Here is a 27,596-nt window from a genome sequence, read left to right on the forward strand (position 1 = left end):
ACAAATGGGGCGGGGCTGGCCGGCCATAATGGCCATCATTTCTTCGCGTTTAGGACACACTTGAGTTGTTACCTGCCGGAGAGGTTCCGCCATTGCCGCGAGAATTCCAAGTGAGACGAAACCATGGACGGCGGCGAAAATTCATTTATCAGAGAAGGGCGTGCTTTGCTTTTAACAGTAGCAGACGAAAAAGCCTCGCGTATGGCGTCGGACTCGGAGTAGTACACGCGACACTAAATCCTTTCAATTTGTTTCAGTCTCAAGCATAGGCAACTTTTTGATCTACCGAAATTTCTTCAGATCCGCTCTCACTTGCGCTGAGCATCTAGGGTCCCGGTTAAACTCTAGCAGAAGGCCCGGAATCTTCCCGAAAATCGGAAACCATGACTCAAACATGGAGGCGATACCTAATCATGCTTTTCTAGATTCCAACCTCAAGATCTTTTTAGTTTTTCTTTTTGTTTTGTCGTAGAGCGACGTGTGCGCGGAGAAGGTACACCTTGTCGTTTCCGAAGATAATTGCAGCAGAAATCCGAGCTTTATTTGCGAGGGAGAAAGGCCAGCCAACGAGCAGAGTGATCCTATCGATTTCGATAGCGCCATGGACGAATGTGGGGAACCGTCAACTTACAGAAACAGGAGTGGAGACGGGAAGAAGGGGTGTGACTTGTGAGAGAGAGAGAGAGAGAGAGACATTTTATTGATTTCTTTATGCGAGAACTTACCAGGGGGACAACGACAGAAGATATCGGATCGTGCTGCCCAATGACGATAAATGCACTGACGGCTCTACAGTGACTACTCGTTAAATTGAGACGCTTCGGGTCCCAGCGGTGGTGGCGAAAAAATGAAATAGTTTGAAGCCCATACTGAAAAAGACAAAAAAATATGTGAGTATTTGGGTGAGAAGCACAACAGGTGGGTCTCATCTTAGTTTTTTCCCTGCAATAACTACCGGAAAATCAAAAAAATCATCTCTGTTGCTTTCTGTAGACCGCCTCTGCTCCTCTCTCGGAGTCCTGAGCGGCCGAAAATAAACGAAGCGGTAGATTACAAACGTGAAATTGCGATTTGGAACCTCTTCTTACAAACCGTTCTCCGTCCCTTCCAAAACCATCTCTGGGTTCTGATAAGAAAAGAAAAAAACGGAGAATCTCCGTCCAAAGGCCCCCCCCTAGTTCATTTTCTACTATCCACTTGTTCTTTTTCCTCCATGATGTCCACACCTGGCTTCTTCCCCGTGGTAGTAAAACAATGGCGGTTTTTCGACCCTCCAGATTCCAGAGATTGAAAAGAGTACAGCTATTTCATTAGTTTTGCTTCGCTTGTCCGTCGTTTTTTTTTTTTTTTTTTTTTCTGGTCTTGGACAGATAGTTGGGGGGTGAGTGGAGAATGAGTAGAGGGAGTAGAAATGTAAGGAATCGAGTAGGGAAATACGAGATTGGAAAAGTGCTTGGAGAAGGCACCTACGGAAAAGTTTATCTGGCGAGGGATATGGAGACGGGTGTGAAGAGGGCGATTAAAGTGTTCAATAAGGAAAGAGTAGTGAAGGATAAGATGACGGAGCAGGTTGGTGGTTCGGTACTTGTGCTAGCGAACCATGTCATAGTTTGCATGAATTATTTCTTATTTTTACTGTTCTTTTTCACCAGATTAAAAGGGAGATCTCAACTATGAAGTTGGTAAGCCATCCCAATGTTGTTCATCTTTTTGAGGTCTGTTACTTCGCTTCCCTTGGTAATGTTTATTCTTCAGTTTTCTTCTGTATTTGGAATTTATTGATATTTTTAGCTGGTATTGCAGGTGATGGCCAGCAAGACGAAAATTTACTTTGTTTTGGAATATGTAACAGGGGGAGAGCTCTTCAGCAAAGTAGTAAGTAGCATCTGCCGCTTTGAGAAATTTTTTCTTTCTCGTCTTTTGGGGGAAAGGGAGCGCTCTCTTGTTTTACGGGGTTGAGTTTCGAGTTGATTTATTAGAGCTTTTGACATTGATCATTAATCACACACAAGCGATTAATTTTCAACTGGATTTCGCGACGTTTTCAGGCCAAGCAAGGGAAATTAAGCGAAGAAGCAGCACGGAAGTTCTTTCAGCAGCTTATAAATGCTGTTGATTATTGTCATCGAAAGGGAGTTTATCACAGAGATTTAAAGGTTCGTTTAATCTTAAACAGTTACTTTGTTTGAACCCTTAATTTTGTAGAGTTTTTTCCTAACTGATTAAACCGATGCAGTTAGAGAATCTGCTACTCGATGAAGATGGCAATCTTAAAATCTCAGATTTTGGGTTGAGTGCATTGTCCCAGCAAGTAAGGGTATGTTCTTCCATCCATCCCTTCTCCGAATGGTTTTCTCGTCACGTCTTCTCCATATCCAGTACAGAGCCCCTAATCATAAGTCTTCTCCTTTTTCAGGAAGATGGACTGCTACATACTACCTGTGGAACGCCCAACTACGTTGCACCAGAGGTGAACCGGCTGCTCAAGCTTCTTATGGTTTCTTACAAAAGTTCTTGAAAAGAGGTTTTTCACCGAGTGGGTAAAGCGCAGGTGCTTGTAGATAAGGGCTATGATGGCGCAAAAGCAGATTTGTGGTCGTGCGGCGTCGTGCTTTTTGTTCTCATGGCGGGCTACTTACCTTTCGATGAGCCTAATGTCATGAACCTGTACAAGAAGGTGACTTCTAATGGCGGCCTACTTGTCTTTTTAAATTGATTTTGTTGCCAGTCTGTGAAATATAATTGCCTTATCATCTTATTCTTTGCAGATATATAAAGCAGACTTTACTTGTCCTGAATGGTTTTCATCGGGTGCTCGCAGACTGATCATTAGAGTACTAGAGCCAAATCCAAAAAATGTACCTTTCTCTTTTCTTTTATCACCCATAACTTCAGGAAAGTTAATTCATGTGGATTATTCTGAGAAGGGTTTTTTTTTTGTGTAGAGGATTAGTATTCCCCAAATAATTGAGAGCTCGTGGTTTTCAAAGGGTTATAAACCTGCAAAATTCTTGGAGAGGAAGGATGTCCATTTTGCTGAGATTGATTTTCTGTTTACCAATCAAGATGTGAGTTGATGGTCTTTCCTTTCACTGTAAATTGGGTTAAAGGTGGATTTAATAAAAAAAATTGTAGTGCTAACGGATGCTCTTGTTTTTGTTAGGATCAAGATATAGTGAAGCACAAGGAATCAAAAGGAGGAAAACCCTTGGTTCTGAATGCATTTGATATCATTTCTCAATCCGAGGGGCTTAATCTCTCTGGGCTTTTTGAAAAGGAAAAGGTTCTATTTTCATTCCTTGTCAATTGTTCAAATAAATTTATCATGACTCGTTTGTGCTGTTTTAATATCTGAGGTTGCTAATCAATCATCTACTTGTCCTCTCTTTATGGGGTGCTTCTGTGTGGTTATCACCTTTCAAACGACATAAAAATCCTGCCAGTTTTTACAATCTTAATGCGGTTTCAGAGTATAGATTTCTCATCCAGTGAATTTTTTCTCTTTCACTAGGACACGAGGAGAGAGATAAGATTTTCCATGAAAATTTCCACATCTGATGTTATGACAATGATGAAGGATACGGCAAAACCTCTGGGCTTTTCTGTTAGAACACGAGATTACAAGGTGGGGTGGCGAAGTCTGCAAATGTTATATGGATTTATTGACATATTGCTCTAAAAAGAAAAAAAACTTTTTTTACATATGTTTTCTCATTTATATAACATATCCTTCATTTTTTTTGGAACAATTGACTGATTAGCTTCAATTTGTTGTGTCGTAGATGAGGCTGGAAGGAAGCAGCAAAACAGGGCAACTTGTAATCTCTGCTGAGGTGTCTGTTTGATTTTTTTAGCTCATGCATTTAGATTGATTTTTTACTCTAGGTGGCTCTTAGAGACTCTTTTCTACCCTTTAAACACCAAGAAGTTGCATTCAGGATGAATTATCTTGTTTCTTCGCTCTCAAGTTTCAAGTAAGCCGGTTTGAAAGCACCATTGCTAACGTCTTTTTCTTTTTTTGAAGGTTTTCGAAGTCTCTCCATCGCTATCTGTAATTGAAATGAAGAAAGAAGAAGGAAATGCTCAAGAATTTGACATGGTATGGTTACTGTTTACTTTCTAATTCATTTTAAACAAAAAAATTGATGGATAGCCTTGACTCGGTCTAAAACATTTTATCTTCTAACATTATGCAGTTTTATGAGAAATACGCTTCAACTCTGCAAGATGTCTTGTTGACAAGGCAGCTGTCATGATAAAAAATGCATGTGATGGCTTCGAGGAAAGACTGATCTTGTATAGCTGTTGATTATTTGTAAACCCAGAACTTATGGATTATCTCTCCTCAGTTTAATAATATAAAGAAGCTCATACATCATCCTTTATTGAATTCAAGAAAATCAGATACCTTGCTTGTGTAAAAATCTGGATGGATATTGTTGGCAGAGTCATGTAGTATAGATAAACTTGTTACGCCTGCTTGCACGAAAATATTGAAGAATATTAGGTTAAATGTGGCGTTAATAAATCTCTTAAATGTTGGCAGAAACATGCTGGATGGGGGATTTTCTGAAGAAGTATTAACCCGAAAGAACAAGAAGGGTCTTGCATCCTGCATTTTGTCCAAACATAATATCTGTATCCAATCTGTCACCAACCATGCACATTTTTGAGGTATCAATCTGAAACCTGTGGTAAAAAGAGTGGATTACATATATAACTAATTAGATAAATGTTTGGATCATAAGAACATTTTTTCTAAAACAACATCTAGTGTGCAATGATGGGTTTGTCACGGAATGCACTGAAATAGGGATGGCAGCGGGGCATGGGGCAAGAGAGACAGAGAGGACCTAGGAAAGTTTGCCCCTCAACCATCTTTATGTAATTGAACAAGAGGGTGGTCAAACAGTGTGAGACTGTTGGCTTTGTCAGGTTTTTCTCATTTCCCAGGTCTTTTATTTTCAGGACCTAGGAAAGTTTGCCCCTCGACCATCTTTATGTAATTGAACAAGGGGGTGGTCAAACAGTGTGAGACTGTTGGCTTTGTCAGGTTTTTCTCATTTCCCAGGTCTTTTATTTTGAGGACCTAGGAAAGTTTGCCCCTCGACCATCTTTATGTAATTGAACAAGGGGGTGGTCAAACAGTGTGAGACTGTTGGCTTTGTCAGGTTTTTCTCATTCCCCAGGTCTTTTATTTTCAGGCCTGAATATGGAAACTGGTAAGTAGCACCAGGTTCAATCAGCTAGTCCAATCCTGGTTTAATGATAATGTATAATATTTAATTTTCTATTATTTCAACTGGTATTTCAGATCTGTTACAAACCGTACAGCAAATATATTCTGCATACCGTTCTAGTAGGAATTCCATCATAAAGGTTGATGGCTTCCCAACAACAATAGGTTCCTTTTGAGTTGATCCACATATGGCAGCAACCATACACCCTGCTCCTGAAATTCTGAAGGAAGCTTGTTAGTAAGATGCTAATCCTTTCAATTGAAAATGCTGTACAGGAGGCTGAGAAACATGAAATGACCTGGCCATTCCTGCAAATCAGTCATATGCCCAACCGCATCACGATTGGTAGCAATAAAAAGGCATCCTGGATTCTCACGAATGCATAGAGTTCCATACCTGTCAGTTCACATTTCTAAGTCTTACTGCCAGGCAAAGTATTACATCATTTTAACAATTCATAGCCTAGTGCATAAAGACCTATATGTAGAGCTTCCCGATCATTTCTTTGTGTTAATTTGAAGTGAAGCTATTGTGTAAAATATCAAACAAAGCAGTTGCTTGACACTTTAACATGTTTTAGGTGATTATGATTGTTCTTTAATCTTAATGTGTTGCCTGATGCTAATCTCCTTTATTAACTTTATTATAGACAAAACAATTTAACCTAACGGAAGCATGAAAGTAATTGATGTAAGTGACTTAGGTTCTCACTGGAGCTTGTAGTAGTTGATGTACTGATCGAGACCAACAACCACTGCTCCGACCTGGACAATAGATAATATTCGTATTGGTGAGGTATTTGAGATATCCAAACTTTTTGCAAGTGTTATAGATTCAGATGGTACAGTAGAGGATCAAAGTATGCTCCTTCCCAGTGCTTCACATAATGGAAACCTGGGAATTTCTGATTGTGCTGCCAGAGCCAGGTGAGAGGGGACAATACAAAAGCAATATGAGCAAAAATGAAAGAATTTGATGAGAAATTACGTTCTTGTCATGTTCAAATAGGAACTTTGGTTTCAGCTGCACTCCCTTGTTGGCATCATCCTGCGGCGGGTCCATAATTAGACTTTTTTCATTTCAACGAGAACGTGGTAGTTCATATATTCAATTTATTTTTTAGCTTTTATTTCTAACTGAAATGATCAATAGTGAATGCATAGTTATAAACATGATTGGTAAAACATTGAGTTTCCTCATTAGTTTGGGGTTCAACAGGCTTAATTTTGTGGACAAAATGTACAGACTTACAGGACCACCAAGACCTGTAAAACCAGCGAGCTCGAGTTCTTCTAATATTCCTTCCTCGCCAATGACATATACCTGCACAGAGGATCCATTTTATTTGCTATCAGGCAGTTTGAGACAAACATGTGAAGCATATGAATTCTGGAGTGAAATCAGTGATTCACATGAGTCTTTTCAGAGATCAAGGAGAGCGAGAGAGCGAAATAGAAAAACTACAAAAAATAAGGTGCCTCTTAAATCTTAATGCATCCATAGAAAAAGAAAAAAAAAATGGAAAGGGGAATTTTTAACCTTTTTCTCCGGGGGAAAGTTCTTAGACTTCAAGTACATTGCTGCTGCAAATGATGAACAAAAGATCTCTTCCTGCACGTGTATTGTAGGAGAAGAGAATCTGTATCACATCGGATAACTTACAACTGGAACATGCGAATATATTTAGCAAATAATTGTCTATAGCACCTCAGAAACTGACAATCCAAGCGTTTGGAATTTCTTCGCATATTGCCTTCTGGACTTTGTAGAGTTGTTTGTCACAAAAACTATCTTCTTGCCCTGCTAGAAGACGAAAGAAACTGAAAAATACGATCTAGACAGCAGAACACACAAAACGCCCCTGACTTTGAAGAGGTGAACAAAAAGCCCGGCGGTGTTACATCGAGGCAGCTGACGCTTACAAGAAAAAAATCAGTCAAATCATAACGAATGTTCCGTTCTCATTACGGAGTTCAAATTAAGCAAACAGAAAACCTTTACCCTGGATCGGAGCATCTTTAATGTTTCTGGCACACCTTCGATTAGCGTCTCACCCTTCCAGATTACGCCTATCAGATGAAAAATCCAGATTATTGATTCAGAATTAAAAAAGAGCGACATAAAGAGACAAAAGTTATTTTTGTTTCTGACCATCGCAATCGAAAAGAAAAGCTTCCGTCGAGTCCAAGAGCGTTGTGACATTGTCAGCCGTTAGGAGTCGAGAAGCTACAGCAACGCCACCATCGGCAGCCGCCATTACGACAACTGTTTGATAGCCGAAAGGGAAGAGAACGAGCGCGCGACGCAACAGAAACAAGAGAGGAGAGAAGAAGGAAGGACCACTCGCTTCCAGATTCCGGAGCGAGCGCTGCCGATTTATTCTCACGATGACGGATACCTGAAAGACCCTCATAGTTTTTGTAGAACCACAGGAATGCCATTGGCTTCAACATTAAAATGGGGAATATACGGTCCTGATGGCTGATTCCAACATCCACTAGGTTCGGAAACCAGATTGAATCAATTGGTAGAACCAGATCCAAAACTGGTTGATCTGTTCACACATACAGAGGTAGGGATGGCATCGAATCGGGCCCGTTTGTGAATGGCTCGAGCTCGGCTCAAACCCGGTTTGGTTCCGTTTAATTTGAAAGTATTTTGAATGAGCTTCATGCTCTTTTAAGTAATGTGATGTTAAATATTTTAATTACAACTTTAGGAATTTAAATATAATAGATGAATATAACATCAGTTTTATCAAAACTTGATGGAATAGTTAAAAATGAATTTTTGTATTTGAATATACAATTAAGGTTATAAAAGCAATAATTATAAATCATTTATTACACATTTAAAAATAATTAAAAAAATTTAACTCAATGTGGCAAGATCAATGATCCGATCCAATTAAGGATGACAACTCAACTAGTTGAGGCAAGTTTTAATAAACTTAAACCACCTTGCAACCTCACCTTATACCTCTATTCATTACTGTTAATACTATATTAAATTAATAATTTAAGAGTGATAATTAAGATATCTAGACATAATAAAAGTATATATTTTTGTTTTTCAATTTTATATTTAAATAAATTAATAGTTTATTTTTAATTCATAATTATTGTATTATTAATAACATAGCCTATTTAATTATTTATTATGTTAATATATTTTAATATTACATTAAATTACTTATAATAAAAGTAACCATATTTATTTAAGTACTAACTCAATAAAGTTCTTTCCGGTATACTTTACATCAATCAAAATCCGAATCCCATAGGTTGACTCTATTATTTTTATCCACATTAATTACAGAAGAAATTAAGAGAGTTGTATCCAATAGGATCACACCACGTGGGGCTCAACTGACCGCTGCATGTGCGGTGCCCCACATTCCAATTGGAGTCCGAACTTTGCAACTTGGCAGTGTGTCATTGTTGATTGTTACTGATTCCTAATTTTTGTGCTTCATAAGATATTTTCATCACATAGAAACACCGTTTTTACCCTCTTAAGATAATGTTTTATACGATGTAACTTATATTAAAAAAAACTGGTTTCATCTAATATATATATATAATTGTGCTGGCATGTGTGGGTATGGGCAATTTATCTTCATGCAGGGCCATGGCACATGCGCATCTCAATTATATTATTTAAAAATTTACAAAATTCCCACCCGATCTTCATACTTTAGCGTCACAACTTCGCATTAAATGGTATAAAGTAAGAAAATAAAAATCAAGATTCTAAGAATCTCTAACTGACTTAGGAGATCCCCAAGATATCGACGACGAAGACGGAGACTCCATTCCCCAAATCAATTCCGTCACTGTCCTCTTCACGCACGAGTCGTATCGTGGATCCTCGTTCACATTACAGTCCCAGACTAAATCAGGTTTGAATCTATCCGCGTTTGATTTCTGCGAATCATCCCATATAAGAATAAAATTGTTTGGTTCCAGTTATCTCTGATTGTTGAGGCAGAGGGAGGTAGGCTTGATTAGCTCCTGTAACGGATAATCAAATTCCACACTGCAAGGAAGGCGGCAATGATTCTTAATTGATTATCAATCAGTAAGGCAGGATCTTCAACATTAAGCAAGGCGGCTGAAAATGCAGAGCTAGCGTACTATATATATAACGCCAGCGGAGCTGCCCTTTTTATCTTTTTTCTCGATAGTCTGTACTACTACCTCCTTCCCGCTTTCCGGAGAGCAGCGAGATGGTGCGATCTTGCGCCACCGGAGAAGACAGGACGGCAGCCCTACAGTACAACGACTCAGCGGCGAGAACCGGTGAGTGACCTTCGTCTTAGTTTTTTACATACGCATAGTATTAGATTTTCTCTGCTCTAATGCTGGACGGAAGTTGTTCTTTTGCTCATCGTCTCTATGCAGAATCCAAAAACGTCCGGGACTGCTTAGATTCGGCTTTCCGTTTTGCTCTCTTTCATGTTTTCAGATTATTTACGGAGTCGATTATCTCAGGATTGAAAATTAAAAAGCTGGTTTCGTCTTGACATTGCTTATCTTATGAAAGAAGAAAATTATGCGTACAAAATCTGTCTTGCAAGCTTCCCTGAGATCTCAGGGAAGTGCATTGGAGAATCTGCTTGCGCGTTAAGTACGATTTTACAAAATAAACAGCCAGTAAGAAGGATCACCACGTCCAAAATAGGAATTAGAAGCTGGCACACCAAATGCTTCCAACTACAATAAATGCATCAGGCCCACAATGAGTGTAGTTTTCACACACCACCCCTTAGTCGTAACCATTCCTTCTTACGTTTCTTCACTGGTTTGTTTGATTTAGTCAAGGTAGTTAGACTGCCTTAATTATAAGCCGGATTTTAGTGGAGGATCCCTCTGTCACTCACCGTTTCGGCCGGACCTTCCCTCCGGATTTGGATTTCGGATTCTAATTTTTATTCTGTTTCTGTCTTGTCTCTCCCCTTGAAACATTGAAAGATATTGAAATAAACGGGTGTTCCTTATCTTCTACTCTTTTACACTGGAGAAGTTTCTGCGGAAGAAGAGCAACTTGCTGAAGAAGCACTGACCAAGTGCTCACATGGCTGACACCGCAAGCATATAACGAGCAGGACGATTATTCAGTAAATTATTAAGAAAAATCTGGCACGTAAAGATTCTTCTGAATCGTCACTGTTCTGAGTCTGGACCACTTTTATGATAGATTAAAGAAGAAACGGATCGTGAGTTTGAGAGGTTTTCCTAATTAGGATTTGGATTATATATATATATATATATATGATTTGGCATTTCAGTGTCTAATGATCATTTGGTTAGCATCAGAAGAAGAGGATATCAACGACAATCCGATTGAGGAAGTTCGGCTAACAGTTCCGATCACGGACGACCCATCTCTGCAAGCACTGACATTTCGGACATGGGTGCTGGGGCTCAGCTGCTGCATCATTCTGGCGTTTGTGAATCAGTTCTTTGGATACAGACAGAACAGTCTCTACATAAGCTCTGTATCGGCACAGATTGTGGTCCTTCCCATTGGAAAACTGATGGCGGCGACCCTTCCGGCGAAGCGCGTGAAGGTTCCAGTTGTAGGGTGGTCGTTTTCGTTGAATCCCGGACCTTTCAACTTAAAGGAGCACGTCCTCATCACCATTTTTGCTAATTCAGGATCTAATTCTGTTTATGCTGTCAATATCATTACAATCGTTAAGGCTTTTTATCACAGGAATCTGCATCCGTTTGCTGCCATGCTGTTGGCACAGACGACCCAGGTTTGGGATTTCTTACTGTCATTTCTTATCCCTTACAGCGACATCCATTAATTTTCTGGTTTTGACGTCTAAATATGTGAAAAATGCAGATGCTGGGATACGGTTGGGCGGGAATATTTAGGAAGTATCTTGTAGATTCTCCTTACATGTGGTGGCCCGCAAACCTAGTTCAAGTTTCCCTTTTCAGGTCTGCATGGACTTACTCCCTCTCTTTTAAGTTGGGCCTCCAATGTTATTTGTTATTTTCAGTTTTAGGTGTACCCCTAGATAAATTTTTTTAGGTGGAGGCCCTAGTTTTGCTCTATAAATGGATAGTTTAGGTGTATGTCCTCTTTTGTGGTTTACAAGTAGATAACTTGGGTGGAGGCTCACATATAAGTACCTGATCTGATATAATGTAAAGTTGGGTCCAAGGTCTATCCTATAATGATTAGCCACTTAGGAAATCTATTTTCCAACTAATAAATTCTTTTTGTATTCACTAATCCATTTAGGATTATTATTTAACACTCCACCTAGCGTGTGTAACCCTTCTTTTGTGGTTCTATATGTGAGTAATTTAGGTAGAGTCCTACATATGAAGAGTTATAATCATCTACAATTTTGTCGATCTTGCAGGGCACTCCACGATGCCGATAAAAGGCCCAGGGGAGGCCTCACCAGGTTGCAATTCTTTCTAATCGTTTTGGTGTGCAGCTTCTCCTACTATCTTGTCCCCAGTTATCTCTTCCCCTCCATTTCTGCTCTGTCATTTGTCTGCTGGATATGGAAGAACTCCATCACTGCTCAACAGATAGGTTCTGGCATCTATGGGCTCGGTGTCGGATCGATTGGGTTCGACTGGTCCACAATAGCTGGCTTTACAGGCTCACCCCTGGCTACTCCTGCATTCGCAATCTTCAACATCATGGTTGGGTTCTGCTTAATCGTTTACGTCTTGACTCCCATCGCCTACTGGACTAATTCATACGAGGCGAAGAAGTTCCCCATCTTTTCCTCTCATGTATTCGACAGTCACGGCAACCCTTACAACATTTCTCGCGTCATGGATGACAAAAGCTTCCAACTCGACCTCCATGGCTACAATAACTATAGCAAGATCTATCTCAGCATCTTCTTCGTTTTCAGCTATGGTTTGAGCTTTGCGACTCTATCCGCAACTATTTCACACGTCGCGCTCTTCCATGGAAAGTGAGTATTCATATCTACCTCCTTAACAAATTAAGCATAGCATCCACGCATCATCGTTGTCGAAATGCGCAGGTCGATCGTCCGATTATGGCGCCAAACGACATCGCTGGCCAAAGATCAGTATGGAGACGTCCATACAAGGTTGATGAAGAAGAACTATGAGTCTGTGCCTCAATGGTGGTTTCACGTCATCTTGGTAGCCATGATTGGTCTGGCCCTTGTTGCTTGTGAGGGCTTCAACAAACAACTGCAACTTCCCTACTGGGGGATTTTGCTTGCTTGTGGTCTAGCTTTCTTTTTCACTCTACCTATTGGGATCATAACAGCTACTACGAATCAAGTGAGCCTCTCTACCATTAATAACCAAATGAAGGTTCTTCTATATATCATCGTTCATCCTTTTGTCTCTTCCGTGTCTTCAGCAACCTGGACTGAATGTAATCACAGAGCTGGTCATAGGTTACATATATCCCGGCAAGCCGCTCGCTAATGTTGCATTCAAGACATACGGGTATATAAGCATGTCGCAAGCGGTCATGTTTCTTGCAGATTTCAAGCTCGGGCACTACATGAAGATCCCACCGAAGTCCATGTTCGTAGTTCAGGTAGGAGTAGAGCTTCTTTCTCAAGTCTCATCAAAATAAAACCAGTAGCTCAGATTCTAAGTTTAATTTACTGTATTTGAATACGTCCGAGCACAGCTAGTGGGCACAGTGGTGGCATCATCTGTGTACTTTGGAACGGCTTGGTGGCTGCTTGAGACAGTGGAGAACATATGCGACGCGTCAAAGCTCCCGGAAGGCAGTCCGTGGACATGTCCGGGGGACGATGTGTTCTACAATGCTTCCATCATTTGGGGCCTGGTTGGTCCCCGCCGGATGTTTGGAGATCTGGGCTTATACCCAAAGATGAACTATTTCTTCCTTATCGGCTTTCTGGCTCCGATCCCAGTGTGGGTGCTTACCAAGTTGTTCCCGGAGAAGAAGTGGATCAAGCTGATCCACATGCCGATCATTTTAGGCGCGACAGGCAACATGCCTCCCGGCAGGGCAGTGAATTTTTTGACGTGGGGGATGGTGGGCATCTTCTTCAACTATTTCGTGTACAGGTATTTCAAGGCGTGGTGGGCTCGCCACAATTACATCCTTTCCGCAGGGCTTGATGCAGGGGTTGCGTTCATGGCTGTTCTGGTGTATTTTACTCTTCAAATCAAGGACATCAACGGGATGCAGTGGTGGGGGTTAGAGGTTGATGACCATTGCACACTGGCAAGATGTCCTACTGCAGCAGGAGTGATTGCCAAAGGCTGTCCTACACTTTGATGTCCTTCCACCAAAATATGTAGATTCATTGACAGTCCCATTCGAACGGTGGGGGTATGTCATCGAATCACCCTTTTATCGTTATGCCAAGTAAGTACTGCACTAAGATTACCTTTTTGTCTTTGATTTTCTTTTTATTATTGATTTAATTTATTTTATAATTAAAAAATATTTTAAAAATATTAATTTCTGTTTTTAAAAATCTTACGTATTTCATTTAGTTACCTTCACTTTAATATAATAAAAATTAAAAAATTGATAATTAGTTATTTAAAAAATATTTTTCTAATGTAATTAATACCTTACATTATCGTTTTAAGATATTATTTAATTTAATACAATATTTTTTGTTGGTACATATTTTACTACCTTATGTTGTATAATATAAAAAATATAAACTTCACATATTAATTAATTATAAAATCATATTCTTACATATTTAACACCTTTTATTATCGATTTAAAATTTTTTTAATTAAAAAATTATTCAAAAAAAAATATATTTTGTGTTTAAATATCTAATTTATCGGTACATGTTTTATTACCTTATATTTACAATTGCATTTGTAATTCCATCAATTAGTCACCTATAAAAAAAAAGAACTAGTTCGACTAATCCTCTTATATTCCCAAATAGTTATCTCTCATAAATAACGTCTATATAACCACGATTATTTGACCAATTGTGTATCGCATTTATTATCCGATCTAAAAAAATTCTCTAAAGACCCATTTTCACAAATGAATTAACTTAGTCCAAACTCTAAAAAGATGAATAAATGGAACCATATAAAAGGTATGCCATAATTATTCCAAAAAAGGGCTATACTAACAGGTAAAATTGAATTTGTAACAAATCCATACCAATCTATAGAACGAACTACTTTTAGTGCCCCCTGTCCTCCAAAGCTAACATAATATAACCCAATTGAGACATTGTCGAATAGTAACCAAAAAGTATAAATTTGTATCAAATTAGTGCTAGTAACTAATCCCAACATGCAAGCATTGAAAAAACTCATATAAGCAAAAAATCTCAAATACCCTTGATCGTGAGACAGATAATGTCACTATAAATAAGAACCATTATCCCAATAGTAGTGATTAGTATTGACATAAATAAAAACCCCGACGCTATGTTTAGCAATGCAACACTAGGAAAAGCCAACACACGGCGAACAAGTAGAAGCCCCAATCCTATGAGTATAGTAATTGGAAGTGGTATGAAAGGTATGATCCATGCATATTGATACGTATGTTCCACAAAATAAAACATTTTTTTATTAATTTAATTGTTTCCGATTCATTGGCTCTTATTTTATTAAGAGAACTCAAATATGAAATACGATTTGAAATCATTAGTTATTTCGATTATTCGAATTGAAAAGTTGCATTTCCTCAATGAACCAAATTACTATTTTAATTTTACTATTAATGCTTAGTAATTAATAAAATTTAGTAAAAAATTTCAATCATTCTAATATTACAGCAATTCTATATGACGTGGTGCCAAGCAAGCGGTCAAGTTTATGTGTCACCTTGGACTGTACACTTGTGCAGTTGATCGGTTAAATTAGGATATTTTTTATATTAAGTTTAGAAGTTGAGTATTTATGCTAATATTTGTAAAAAAAAAGGGTAATATAGTAAAATTTTCTAATATAATTTCAGAATATGTATTTCTGCCTTGTTGTTGGTAGTGACTCGTTTTATCGACCAAAAAGTTAGATATTTTTACTCATAAAATATTTGATATTTTGTTAATATAAATTTTTCGTCGTCTTTCTTTCTTTCTTTTTCATCAAATAATGGAACAGTGCCTTCTTCCAGGGTTGACGCGAACGTTTCCCAGGAAATTCTCGAGCATTTCCGATTATACTGGAAACTCCAGAACATTTTGGTTCAATGTATCTGCCCATGATTGAAGATGAAACGTATTCGTCCTAAAAAAGATGCTAAAGGGAATGAGATCTTTGGTTTTTTGCCCTTTGGTTACCAAAATTTGGATACTGTAGAACCGTCAGATTTTCTTGGAGGTAAGAATCTCCTAAACAGCCAGCGGTTACCAAAATTTGGATACTGTAGAACCGTCAGTTTTTATTGGAGGTAAGAATCTCCGAGACAGCCAGAATCATCTAACGGAGAAGACGACTGCGCATATTTGATACTTCCGCTCTACCAACGAATCTTTCCTTGTATGGATGAGACACCTATCTTTTCCTTAATAATGGCTTTTTTAGTTGGAAGGAACAACTTCTCTTTCCTTTCAAATGCTCCTCTATTTTAAGTTCTTCCAAAAAATAAGAAAAAGGAAGGGATACCTGCATTTAATGCTGCAATGCAACCAGTGAAAGCTATATAGCTGCCCCACACATCCTCTCTTCCCATCGACCTCTCCCGCCACCTCTCCGTCGGGAGATCACTTTCTGCAATCCAGATTGAGAGATGGCGGCATCTGGTGGAAAATCGGAATCTGAACTTGATGTAACAAAAAAAGGTAAGGACGCACTCTCTCTTAACATTTCATTCATAATATGTTCTCGTAGTTTTTTCGGCTACTCTGGATGCATGGATGATTATGGTTGTCTGTTCGACTGAAGCGTTAACCATGTTTTCGTTGTGATTTCTTGTCATAGTGATTTTAACTCAAAACAAGCGTTCGTGCTTTGAAGCCTATCATTATAGCTAAGCTAGTTTGTAATCGATTTCAAGAATTTCTTCTTTTACGGTACTAGTTGCTGCTCTTGCTTCTCTCTCGTTGATCATCCTGTGAAACTAATGATTCTCCATTTATTTCGTCTTTCCAATCCGAAATATCATAACCATTTCGAGAATCCGTGCCTAAGGAAATCTATTTTAAGGTAAAGCTATCTCTTGCATTGTTGCTTGAAAGATTTTAACTTCTTACGCTTTTGCAGAGGAAGAATTGGAAAACAGCCCAATCGAAGAAGTACGACTCACAGTTTCAACCACAGATGATCCGAATCTTCCTGTCCTAACTTTTAGAACATGGTTCTTGGGGATCATCTCTTGTGCCTGTTTGGCGTTTGTGAACAAGTTTTTTGGCTACAGGAACAACCAGCTTTACATAGGCTCCGTCTCCGTACAAATCGTCATCCTTCCTATCGGGAAGTTGATGGCTGCAACCCTTCCCAGAAAACCTATCAGGGTTCCATTTACGGGTTGGTCATTCTCATTGAACCCAGGTCCCTTTAACATGAAAGAGCATGTCTTGATCACCATCTTTGCCAACTGTGGTGCCAATTCTGTTTATGCCGTTCACATCGTAACCATTACTAAGGCCTTCTATCACCGGAATATGCATCCTTTGGCGGGCATGTTACTATCTCAAACCACGCAGATGTTAGGTTATGGATGGGCTGGTATATTCAGGAAATATCTTGTCGATTCTCCCTACATGTGGTGGCCTTCCATTCTGGTTCAAGTTTCACTCTTCAGGTGAGTTATTCTTTTGAAATTCAATTCAGTCTCAGACACTTTTCTTCTTCTGCTATACCATGCTTACGTTTGCTTTGTCTGATAGGGCACTTCACGAAGTGGATATTAGGCCAAAGGGAGGATTGACAAAGCTGCAGTTCTTCCTCATCGTCTTAGTTTGTAGCTTTGCGTATTATATTGTTCCCAACTATCTCTTCCCATCCATTACTGCTCTCTCTTTTGTCTGTTGGATATGGAAGAATTCGGTGACTGCTCAGCAGATTGGGTCTGGGATGTTTGGTCTTGGCATTGGTTCCATGGGATTCGATTGGTCCACCATTTCTGGCTTCACTGGATCTCCTTTAGCCACTCCTGCGTTTGCCATTTTTAATGTGATGATTGGTTTCTTCTTAATTCTTTACGTATTAACCCCGATCTCTTACTGGGGGAATTGGTACGAGGCGAAGCGATTCCCAATCTTCTCGTCCCATGTCTTTGATGTTAACGGGAACCCTTATAACACTAGTCGAGTCATTGATCCGGAGACTTTCACGCTAGATATCGACGGCTACAATGACTACAGCAAAATCTATCTGAGTGTCTTCTTTGCTTTCAGCTACGGGTTGAGCTTTGCTACTTTAACTGCAACTATTTCTCATGTTGCTCTCTTCCATGGAAAGTGAGTTTTTCATGCCCGTTTGGCTTTCGGATTTTTTATTTTAAGTTAAACCGATGCTTACCGACGTGAATCTCTCCCTCTATCAGGACCATCCTTCAGTTATGGAAACGAACTACAGAAATGGCCAAGGATCAGTTCGGAGACATTCACACGAGACTGATGAACAAAAACTATGAATCTGTTCCGCAATGGTGGTTTCATTTGATCTTGATTTCCATGGTAGCTCTTGCCATTTTCACTTGCGAAGGTTTCGGCAAGCAATTGCAGCTTCCATATTGGGGAATTCTACTAGCTTGCGGTGTAGCCTTCTTCTTCACTTTACCCATTGGCATCATCACAGCCACAACAAATCAAGTTAGTATTTGATGATCAAACTAAACTTTTCATCTTTTTGAGTTCTTCATCTTCATATTGATCCATCTTCCTTTTTTTTTTTTTGTAGCAACCTGGGCTAAATGTAATTACAGAGCTGATCATCGGTTACATATACCCTGGAAAGCCTCTTGCAAATGTGGCTTTCAAGACCTATGGCTACATAAGCATGTCACAGGCTATCATGTTTCTTTCAGATTTCAAGCTGGGACTTTACATGAAGATTCCTCCAAGAGCTATGTTTTGGGTTCAGGTAAATGTTGATTTTTATATGCTTATATTGATCAAATTAACCCTGTTTCTAACCAATCTTCTTGATGTCCTTTACAAAAGTTGGTAGGCACATTGATATCATCAGCCATTTACTTTGGAGCTGCATGGTGGCTACTAGAGACAGTAGAGTTCATATGTGACCCACATAAGCTCCCCACAGGGAGCCCCTGGACTTGCCCTGGAGATGATGTCTTCTACAATGCCTCCATTATATGGGGCTTGATCGGTCCTCTTCGCATGTTCGGAAGTCTCGGTGTGTACCCGGAGTTGAACTATTTTTTCCTTATCGGCCTTCTTGCACCGGTTCCGGTGTGGTTGCTCTCTAGGGCTTACCCTGAAAAGAAGTGGATCAAGCTCATTCACATGCCTATCATCTTGGGTGCAACCGCTGGTATGCCTCCTGGTAGAGCAGTGAACTACATCACTTGGGGAATTGTCGGTGTCTTCTTCAATTTTTACGTTTATAGACGGTACAAGGCGTGGTGGGCTCGACACACTTACATTCTCTCTGCAGCACTTGATGCTGGTACAGCATTCATGGGAATACTGGTTTACTTCGCTCTACAATCTTATAACATCAATGGGATGCAATGGTGGGGTTTGGATGTGGGTGACCATTGCTCTTTGGCGATCTGCCCTACTGCTCCTGGCGTTGAGGCAAAAGGTTGCCCCACTTTTACTTGATGGTCCAAAGTGTATTAATCTTTTCTTTTAAGGTTCCTTGATGAGGAAGAATTTAGTTTGTTTGAGGCTTATGAAGCCATGGCCATCGAATAACATCATGGTTTGTGTTATTTGTGTTCTTGTCAATTATTTATACTTAATCTAGTAGATCAGCATAATTTTGATTCAATTTTTTCTGCCTAAGGAATTTTCTTCTTTTCCTTTCTTCACTTCAACACAAAATGATACTTGAACGATAAGATTCCATAACCTAAGACCACTCTGATGAAAAAAAATTAAACAAAATGCACTCTCACTAGTATTACCAGATAACAAATTGAGGTTGATCTCAAAGTGACAATACTGAAAGTAGAGAGGCAATGAGCCAAAATAGTGTAGGTTTTTTGGTAAAGTCTTTCTTTCATCTCGATTTCAAACATTTACAAAATTTTACTGTTAATTTTCTTTGGTATCTAGGATCATATCCGCCTCTGATGTTATGGAGGACTTTTTCATCTATTTTTACGGATCTGGAAGACAACTCGATGGAGGAAGAAGTCCTCCTCTGGAGGATTTCATGCCAACAAATACCATGCATGAAAGATTAACTTCTTATACTTCCATAGAGAAAGGATTCGAAAACCACCCAACTGAGCCACCAACAACTAGTCTTCTTGTCCTAACCTTTAGAACATTGGAACCGACTTTATATCAGCACTGTATCTACATCGATCATCATCCTTCTTGTCGAAAAGTTGATGGCAGCATTCCTCCCAAGAAATCTATTAGGATTCCAATCATGGGTTAGTCATTATTATTGAACTAGGTCCCTTCAACATGAAAGAACATGTCTTGGTTACCACCTTTGCTCATTATGGTGCCAATTCAGTTTATGTTATTCACATTGTAACCATTGCTAAGGTCAACAAGCATAGGAATATGTGTCCCTTTGGCAAGCGTGTTATTGTCTCAAACCAAAAAATTTCTTAGAAATTGGTTAAGAACATATATAACCCTTTTGAGTTTTGAATATCTTAGAAAGATGCACTTGAATGTTTGAGGTCAAGTTTAGTCTGACTACATTATAAATTATGAACAAAACACACATATTCAAAAGTCCTAGGTTGTAGAGAAAAAACATGATCATCGAGGAAACATGCTCAATAGGGAGAGACATTATAAATCACATTGGAGGGTAACTGATTAATAAGGTAACAAACCAGTAAAAATGAGGAATATTCATGATAAGTAACAAGGCACATGCTACATCTAATAGATGTTTATTTTTTTCTTTCGGCAACATCATTTTGTTGAGGTGTTAAACGCATGAAATCTAATGTATAATGCCTTGTTTATCGTAAAAGAGTTAGAGATCAAATGAGAGACATTCTCGTGTGTTATCAAATTAAAGAACTTTCACTTTTGATTGAAATTGAGTTCAAACCATTACAACAAAAGGGTTTAAAAATAAAGCGAAGTTTAGATTTTTCTTTTATGAGAAACAACCATGTAACCCAAGTATAATCTTCCATGAAAATAATAAAACATTTGAAAATTGAGTAACATTATACACCTGAAATGGTCCCCAAATGCCAAAATGTACCAATGCAATTGGAGTTTTGATTGTATCATCTGAATAAAAAAAGTAAAGGAAATTCTAGATGTTTACTTAATTGGTATATTCCACAAGATAAACTTGTGATATACTTCAAAGGAAGACCTAAGGTCCACAAACTATGTAAAGAAGAGTGGTCAAGCCTATTATGCTTACTGTACATTTTGTTGATCTGATGTTGCCATAGGTGAAATGATATGGTTGTTTAAAAATAAAATCTTCCTTGTTCATGGTCTCCCCCAATCACATGATTGGTCCGTGGGTCCTAAAAAAACACAATGAAATGAAAAAAGGTTACACAAAAACCAAACTTCGTAGCTAACTCACTTACAAACAAAAGACTCAATGAAATTTGCGGCACATAGAGAACAATAGAAAGAGATAGAGATGGTGATGGATGCTCTGACCCAATGCCTTCAACTTTGGTTTGAGATCCATCAACAATTGATACAAACCGGTCATTCAGGCAAGAAGGTAAAGAACAATTGATACAAACCGGTCATTCAGGCAAGAAGGTAAAGAACAATTGATACAAACCGGTCATTCAGGCAAGAAGGTAAAGAGGACAATAACTAATTCATCTAGTCAAATATTTGAAAGCTCCTATGTCAATAATCCAAGGGGAAGAACTATATAAGAAGACGAATATGTACCTATTATAGCAATTGTGGCAAGAGGAGTAGAGGAAGTAGAATTCAACAAACTCTTGATTTTTGTGGAGCTTTATAGTTTACCTTTTGTCCTTTGTCCTTTGTCTCACTTGTTGAAGCTTGATTGGTAGTGTCCCACTTAGGTTTTCATGGAGTTTCCAACCCGTCTCTACCATATGGTTATTCCTATTGAAGTAGATACAATATCTATAGTGTGGATCATATAGGATAGGATTACCACTAACACTTCTACCTCTACCTCTTTTGCTCTACAACCAATTTTTTTAGTTTGGCTTTTTACAATTTGTATGTCACTCTCTCCCCACATTGATCCTTCTCCCATCATAATTAGATGGGTTAGTGGGGTGGAATTTTGTGAGGTAACTAGGCACATATTTAGTGGGTAAATTACCAGGCACAATCAAGTGATGAGCTCTGTGTTGGATAACTCTTTTAACTGCATCTTTTATGGGTTTGCCAAAACGACACACAAGAGAGATTACTTCCATTTGGGATCGGAGTTGACTAAATCTTTAAAGACAAAGACATCCGAAGTTTTTTGGATGGGAGTGGTGTGGAAAGTTGGCAATAGGGTTGGTTTATGGTCCTGCCAAGTTGTCAACCAGAGATGTCCATTTCTTAACTATTTCCAAGAGTCAATTAAATTCCCTTATAAATAGGGAGGTCGACAACCATAGGTAAAAAATTTCAAAGATAGTATCTAGATTTCAAAGACAAGGTTGATGCATCCGCCCTTACCACCTCGTGCCCATAGATAGTCTTGAAGCTCTGTTTCGGCCGAGTTTGCAATCTCGGCTTATGGAAGTAAACATTTTGTACAGAATATAAAAATGAAGTTGAATAAGAGAGAACTATTATATATCAGGTGTATGTAGATAATACCATGACTTGTATTCATCTCATCTTATCGAAAGGCTATGGTACAAATTATACATAGTTTAATTAAATATAAAATCTGATCATTCTTATGGTATCAGAATATGATTTGTCCCATCTTGTTGACTGAGTCCATTGAGTCAGCAATTGAGCAACGAGTCAGAGACTCAATTCATTCGATTTGTCGGCCAACACAATGGTTTCTTGGGGCCTTACCGTGCCATACAAATTAATCGTGAGGGGGTTACTACACCTTTAAAGTGAAAGTGAAATGGAAAGTAAAAGCGAATTAATTTTTTGTGTTAGTGTGATCAATGGAAATTACAGTGGAAAATACTTTCTTGTGTTAGTGCACATAATGGAAAATGTTGTGGAAACAAGAGAATGAGTTTATTCATAAAATACTCTGATAGATGTAACTTTAGAAGATAGTTGTATTTAACTTTTTAATTAAAAAAATAAGCTAAATAATTTCAAAATTTTAAAATAAATATTAATTTAATTAAATATAAAAAATAATATACCTAACCAAACATGGTTACTTTTATTATGTGTAGATACTTCATCAAATTATGACTTTTAAAATATCTTAATTATCACTCTTAAATTAGTAATTTAATATAATATTTAAAATCATGAACATAATAACTAAAACACTTTTAACTAACCCTCTTCTGTGAGATTCCTATAAGACTTTACCATATTAATATTGGTGTCTGTGAGACTTTTTACTGTGAGAGCCATGTATGATTCTTCCAAATTTGCTCTTCAACATAAATATATTTTTTTTGAGAAAAATAATTTGATAGATTTTGGATTTTGCGATGTAGTCGAATTGAGTACTCTTTCTTCTTTGGCCTGAATGACTTTTGACTCTTTCCAAATTGATATCTCTCTTTTGAGAACTCAGATTGAGAATTGGTCTGATATGTTAAAAAAATAGACTTACAAATCTTTCTTTTGACATATAATTATCCACTTAAAGTCTCGTTCTTCATGGCATAAAATGGCTAAAAATTTGAAGTTTTTTGTTGCTACTCATGCCTCTCTTACTGCGAGACTTTTACTGCTTCAAATATCGATTTCTCTTAGAAGAAAACTTTGATTGCCAAAATTAGCTTGGAAAGTAGACTCAAAGATATTTCCATCAATATATAATTTGTAATATGGATTTTTTTGTATGGAGCTACAAATTCCAAATAAATAACAAATATTAGGATAGGAAAGAAAGAAAAAGGTAAAATGTGGACCTAAACTACTGGAGATGATAAATGAGAAAAGAATCACATTATCTATACGGGTTAACCGAGTCAATTCACAAAATCCGCTCTAATACCATGTTGAATTTCTGGAAAAGAGAAATATTTCATTGTCTTATTGTAATTTGAGTACAATGAGCCTCTATTTATAATAGAGGAAATAAGTAGAATTCAATTACAATTAAACCACCATTGTTCCAGTTACACTGAAAGTTAAATATTAAAAGATAAATCCTAGAATAATTAAACAACTAAATATAGATAGAAGTTAAACATAACGAAAACACCTTTAACCCTAGACTCTTCTGAGAGACTTTTTCTTCTAAGACTCTTGTAACACTGCCATAATAATTTTGGTTATGTGAGACTTCTTACTGTGAGATTCAAATAAGACTCCTCCATACCTACTCTTCAACACTTCCTTTAAGGTGAAGTTTTATTTGAAAATAGATATAAGAGTCAAGTTCATTGCAAATAAAGCTAATTACACATAAACACCTAAATTTATTGTAGTTCACAATCCAAACTTAGGTTGTTACGTCTATTCTAAAATTGTCTATGTACTTTGAGAGAAATTCACTAAATCAAAAGACAAACAACATCTACGTTTAACAGCTTAATGACTACACTAGGGGATAATAGTAATACTCACACAGAGCTTTGCAACAACACACTAGGCTACTCAACATAGACACACAAAGAAATCTATCACAACTCAACTAGTCTACTTAGACTTTGACTCACAAAGGGATTTTTGACCTCCTAGCTACAATAACAAAGGCTTTTCAAAACAAGGTGAATTGAGTTTTTTTATCTTGCCCATAAGGCTTGATCTTGTATACATACAAGGGGTACTTGCTTATTACTTAAGCATATACAATGCCATTAAAGTAGGTTGATTTTAGAATAGAAATATCAAACAAAAATTAATGTAGATATCATGGTAGTAAGTAAATTCAAGGTATGCAAATTCAGTTTATTTCAATGTTCAAATATAATTTGCAAACAAAGTTGTGGAATTTTAGGGGCAATTTGAATGCATTCTACTGCCTTCAAAATCACTTTTTGCAATCTTTTTCTACCTTTATTTAAGTACTCCATTCTAATGCTCTAAGTTTGGGAGGAATAAAAACGATTTCTAACTTATCCAAACTTCACTCAAAACAAATAATTAGTACCAACTATTTGTTATCATTAAAGTTTAGTGGACAAATTATCTTGAGATCAACATCCTCCAACTAGGAATATCCTGAAACATAGTCCCAGTCTCAATTGCTTCAATGTATTTTTACATTAGGCCACTACCGAGTGATGGTCCCTTTTCACAAATCCCCACTACATTCATCTTCTATGAAATCTTTGAGCTTCATGTTGGAATGATGAATCCGCTTCCCTCTTCGTAGAATCATTAACCACATGGCTCAAATGGAACCAACGGCAAAGTCAGATGCCAGTTAGAGTACTTCCGTATTTTGTAAAATCTCACAGAGATGTACAGAGTATATGTTTGAGTAAGAATCTTGGCAAGGGATTGTGTAAGAAATTCAAATCGATTCTATAAAAATCCGAGCAAGTTCAAAATGAGCCAATCTCAACTCCCTATAAAAAGGAGCATGTCTTCCATTTAGATCATAGAATGGGAATTGGTGTTGAAACACAAGAGCAAGAGGGTAAAATGTGAAACATTTCCTTGTGAACATCATATAGAAAATTAGCAAAAGGAAGAAAAAAGGAAAGTAGAATACAGTATAAAAGTTATTTGGTCAATTAGAAGCACCTTTTCTATTTTCCTCCTTGGAGTCATTTGAGGGAAGTTTCTTAATTAAATGAAGTTTGACGGGTATTTTGTCACAAGTATAAATCATTCCAGGGGGGGGACCCTAGGACACAGGATGAGAAGAGACAAGCCACAAAATTTGCTGATAATAGATAAAAATGATCCCAAACTGAGGGGTGGGTGAAGCTCAGAAAAAGGAATTTATAAGAGGGGAGTGCCCGACAAGCACTCCCTAGTATTTTTTTATAGCTTGACAATAAATCCAAATATCCCATGACGTATCACATCATATATCATCCTTGTTGGCTGGCCATGTGCCCTTCACGTAACCCTCTCCCACCCCCGGCCCCTCACCCCTTTCCCCTCTTCTTTACCTGATAAGGATCACTACCTCTTCTTCAGTTCAGACATTAAACTAATAAAAAACTACCAATGCCTAAGCTCTGAATTCACCGACAGGCGTCTTTCATCAGTCACCTCATCGGAACCTAATTCCCTTCTCTTTTGACCATTTCCGCAGAAATGGTAATTTTTTGCTGCAAATATTAGCTCTGGGGGCGGGGGAGTCGGTTGGAAGTGACAAGGTGTGAGAAGGTGATGGGTGGATTTTAGGCACGGTGTCTACGTCGACAGGACCGGGAAATTTTGTTCTCTTGTCATGTGAATGGGGGCCTCCCTGCTTGGGGATGTCTCCATGCTTTCCAAGATCTGCCTCGCCTTCCGCCCGATCCGATTGATGTTTCAAGCCTCCGACCATCGTCATCGGGGTCGTCTTCGGATTTGGTATTTTACGGAAGGGGGCGCTCAAATGCGGTGGTCGGAGTCTCGGAGTAGTGAAGTTTCAACATCAGAGAAGGTGGCGAATCGATGGCCGTCTGGCTGAGGATTGCCATTGTGAGCTATGACATATGAGCAGTAAGGGAACAATTCCACCCATTATTCATCACAGCTTGTCACGCAATTCATTCTTCCTCCCGTAATCTAACTAGGATATTCTAGTAAATAACTCTCCAATTAATATCTATTTCTCTAGGCTATGGGGCCACTGCCCAAGTGAACTATCTTTGTGGGGCATGTAATGTAACCAATGGAGTGGTCCCCATTGAATTGAAACCCAAAAGCACAGACCCATACCATACTTGTCCATGTCCCCACATTTTAAGGTCGCCCCACGCCATCACGATTCCTAACCTTTAAGACCCTCTAAGTAATCACTAACAAAACAAATTAGGTAATATATTATTTTTTAAATACGAAAAAAGAAAAGAAAAACAGGACCTGATCTTTTTGTACGCCCTCAAGGAAACCGGATCCAACAAAGTGCCACACGCTGGATGTCATTTCCCATAATAACGATAATCACGTTACTGCGCTCCCGGGGCATGGTGTGGGTCCCGCGGCCTCTACTCTTTAACCATTTTACTGATTCAGGTCCCGATCCCGTCCTAAAAATACGGGACCCACTTGAAGTTCAGGTAGTTTGGAATGGTCCTGAGAGGTGGGACCGGAGCACATGGAGATTGGTCCGTGGGGCCGAGTTCGTAGGAGCGTGTTTCCAACCGACTATCTCTTAGTGCCGCCTATCAGTGACGCCGACAGCGAACATGAAAAACCTACCCGTCGGACTTCTCTTCCTCCCTCAACCGCCCCATGAGCTGACCGTGCCATATTTTCCTTCGCCGGAAATATCGACCAAATCTCTGCCCGCACACACTCTCTGCACCACTTACTGTTCGTCGAACAGGAACGTCCATTGGGAGCAATCATTGGCCTCTCCCCAATAGAAACTCGCAACGTGGTCGCTCCCACTACCGCATGAATTCCTCCAGCGCAGATGGCCGACAAAGAAGATTTCTCTATCCCATAAACTTACATACGACGCTCTACACGTGTCCCGATCCGACGGACGCTGCACTTCCACGGACGTACAGTCCAGACGAGTGGTTTAGGTGGCCTCGTCCTCCGTGCTCTACTGGACACTGCTGCGTAGCTCGTCTTCGCATTTCGCACTAGGGCTCGTGTTACCCAAAATGCCCCTGCTTCGCCCTTCTGTCGTTTTCCGTTCCGTTCCGTTTGTCTTATCCGGAGCTCCTCAAATTACGGCCGGCCTACGTGTAGCCTCTAAGAGCTATGTAAGAATTTAATGTCATTAGTATTTGCTAGAGTTCAATCATTGGACGTTGATGATCCTCGGAGGAGGGGAGGATCCGTTCTCCTGTTTGGTGGCCGCTGATCTGAGCGTGGGACCTCCCATTGGGGTGGCTCCGAGTCCGAACATTTTACAGCGTGCTTCCGTATACATGGGACACGTACGGCTGTATGATTTTTCTCAGTTACCGAAGACACGTCATTTCGTTTGGGATTTGAGGGTATAGTGGTCAATTTGATTGCGCTGAATATTTCTCCAGGAAATAAAATCTCTGTGAAGAAATAGGCGTGGGATATTTGCCACGCTA

The 27,596-nt window shown here is 38.8% G+C and overlaps 3 protein-coding genes and 1 pseudogene across 8 annotated transcripts; 3 read left to right on the forward strand and 1 right to left on the reverse strand.

Moving 5' to 3' along the window:
- The first annotated feature begins 893 nt into the window (after positions 1–893).
- On the forward strand, positions 894–4,283 carry LOC137936010 (CBL-interacting serine/threonine-protein kinase 23-like). Of its 2 annotated transcripts, none has more exons than XM_068780496.1 (14): positions 894–1,569; positions 1,653–1,715; positions 1,804–1,875; positions 2,049–2,156; positions 2,237–2,317; positions 2,417–2,470; positions 2,552–2,677; positions 2,769–2,858; positions 2,946–3,068; positions 3,164–3,283; positions 3,512–3,625; positions 3,783–3,833; positions 4,025–4,099; positions 4,197–4,283. In XM_068780496.1, the coding sequence occupies exons 1-14, from the start codon at positions 1,393–1,395 to the stop codon at positions 4,254–4,256; spliced, it is 1,314 nt and encodes a 437-aa protein (XP_068636597.1). In that variant the 5' UTR covers positions 894–1,392; the 3' UTR covers positions 4,257–4,283. The 2 variants fall into 2 exon arrangements, with proteins under 2 accessions (XP_068636597.1, XP_068636598.1); XM_068780497.1 differs by having other exon boundaries at positions 1,653–1,682.
- A 91-nt stretch (positions 4,284–4,374) lies between these two features.
- Positions 4,375–7,569, reverse strand: LOC137936012 (phosphoglycolate phosphatase 2-like). Of its 2 annotated transcripts, none has more exons than XM_068780500.1 (11): positions 7,392–7,569; positions 7,242–7,309; positions 6,948–7,040; positions 6,780–6,851; positions 6,492–6,563; positions 6,228–6,287; positions 5,952–6,004; positions 5,539–5,636; positions 5,353–5,452; positions 4,586–4,689; positions 4,375–4,476 (listed from the first exon to the last, which is right to left on the reverse strand). In XM_068780500.1, exons 1-11 carry the CDS (start codon positions 7,495–7,497, stop codon positions 4,376–4,378), a joined length of 927 nt encoding a protein of 308 aa, XP_068636601.1. In that variant the 5' UTR covers positions 7,498–7,569; the 3' UTR covers position 4,375. The 2 variants fall into 2 exon arrangements, with proteins under 2 accessions (XP_068636601.1, XP_068636600.1); XM_068780499.1 differs by having other exon boundaries at positions 6,948–7,043.
- A 1,461-nt stretch (positions 7,570–9,030) lies between these two features.
- LOC137936009 (oligopeptide transporter 1-like) lies at positions 9,031–13,628 on the forward strand. 4 transcript variants are annotated; one of them, XM_068780491.1, is made up of 8 exons: positions 9,031–9,141; positions 9,209–9,541; positions 10,559–11,004; positions 11,094–11,191; positions 11,623–12,195; positions 12,268–12,535; positions 12,618–12,800; positions 12,897–13,628. In XM_068780491.1, exons 2-8 carry the CDS (start codon positions 9,469–9,471, stop codon positions 13,515–13,517), a joined length of 2,262 nt encoding a protein of 753 aa, XP_068636592.1. In that variant the 5' UTR covers positions 9,031–9,141; positions 9,209–9,468; the 3' UTR covers positions 13,518–13,628. The 4 variants fall into 4 exon arrangements, with proteins under 4 accessions (XP_068636592.1, XP_068636596.1, XP_068636595.1 ...); XM_068780495.1 differs by having other exon boundaries at positions 10,562–11,004; XM_068780494.1 differs by having other exon boundaries at positions 9,231–9,541.
- Positions 13,629–16,935: 3,307 nt separating this feature from the next.
- LOC137937151 (oligopeptide transporter 1-like) lies at positions 16,936–18,963 on the forward strand (annotated as a pseudogene).
- Positions 18,964–27,596: the final 8,633 nt, after the last annotated feature.

Source organism: Aristolochia californica, unplaced genomic scaffold, assembly GCF_029961685.1.
Source record: "Aristolochia californica isolate CCGP_79_NKW_82.1479 unplaced genomic scaffold, dmAriCali1.0.hap1 SCAF_7, whole genome shotgun sequence".
Taxonomy (NCBI): domain Eukaryota; kingdom Viridiplantae; phylum Streptophyta; class Magnoliopsida; order Piperales; family Aristolochiaceae; genus Aristolochia; species Aristolochia californica.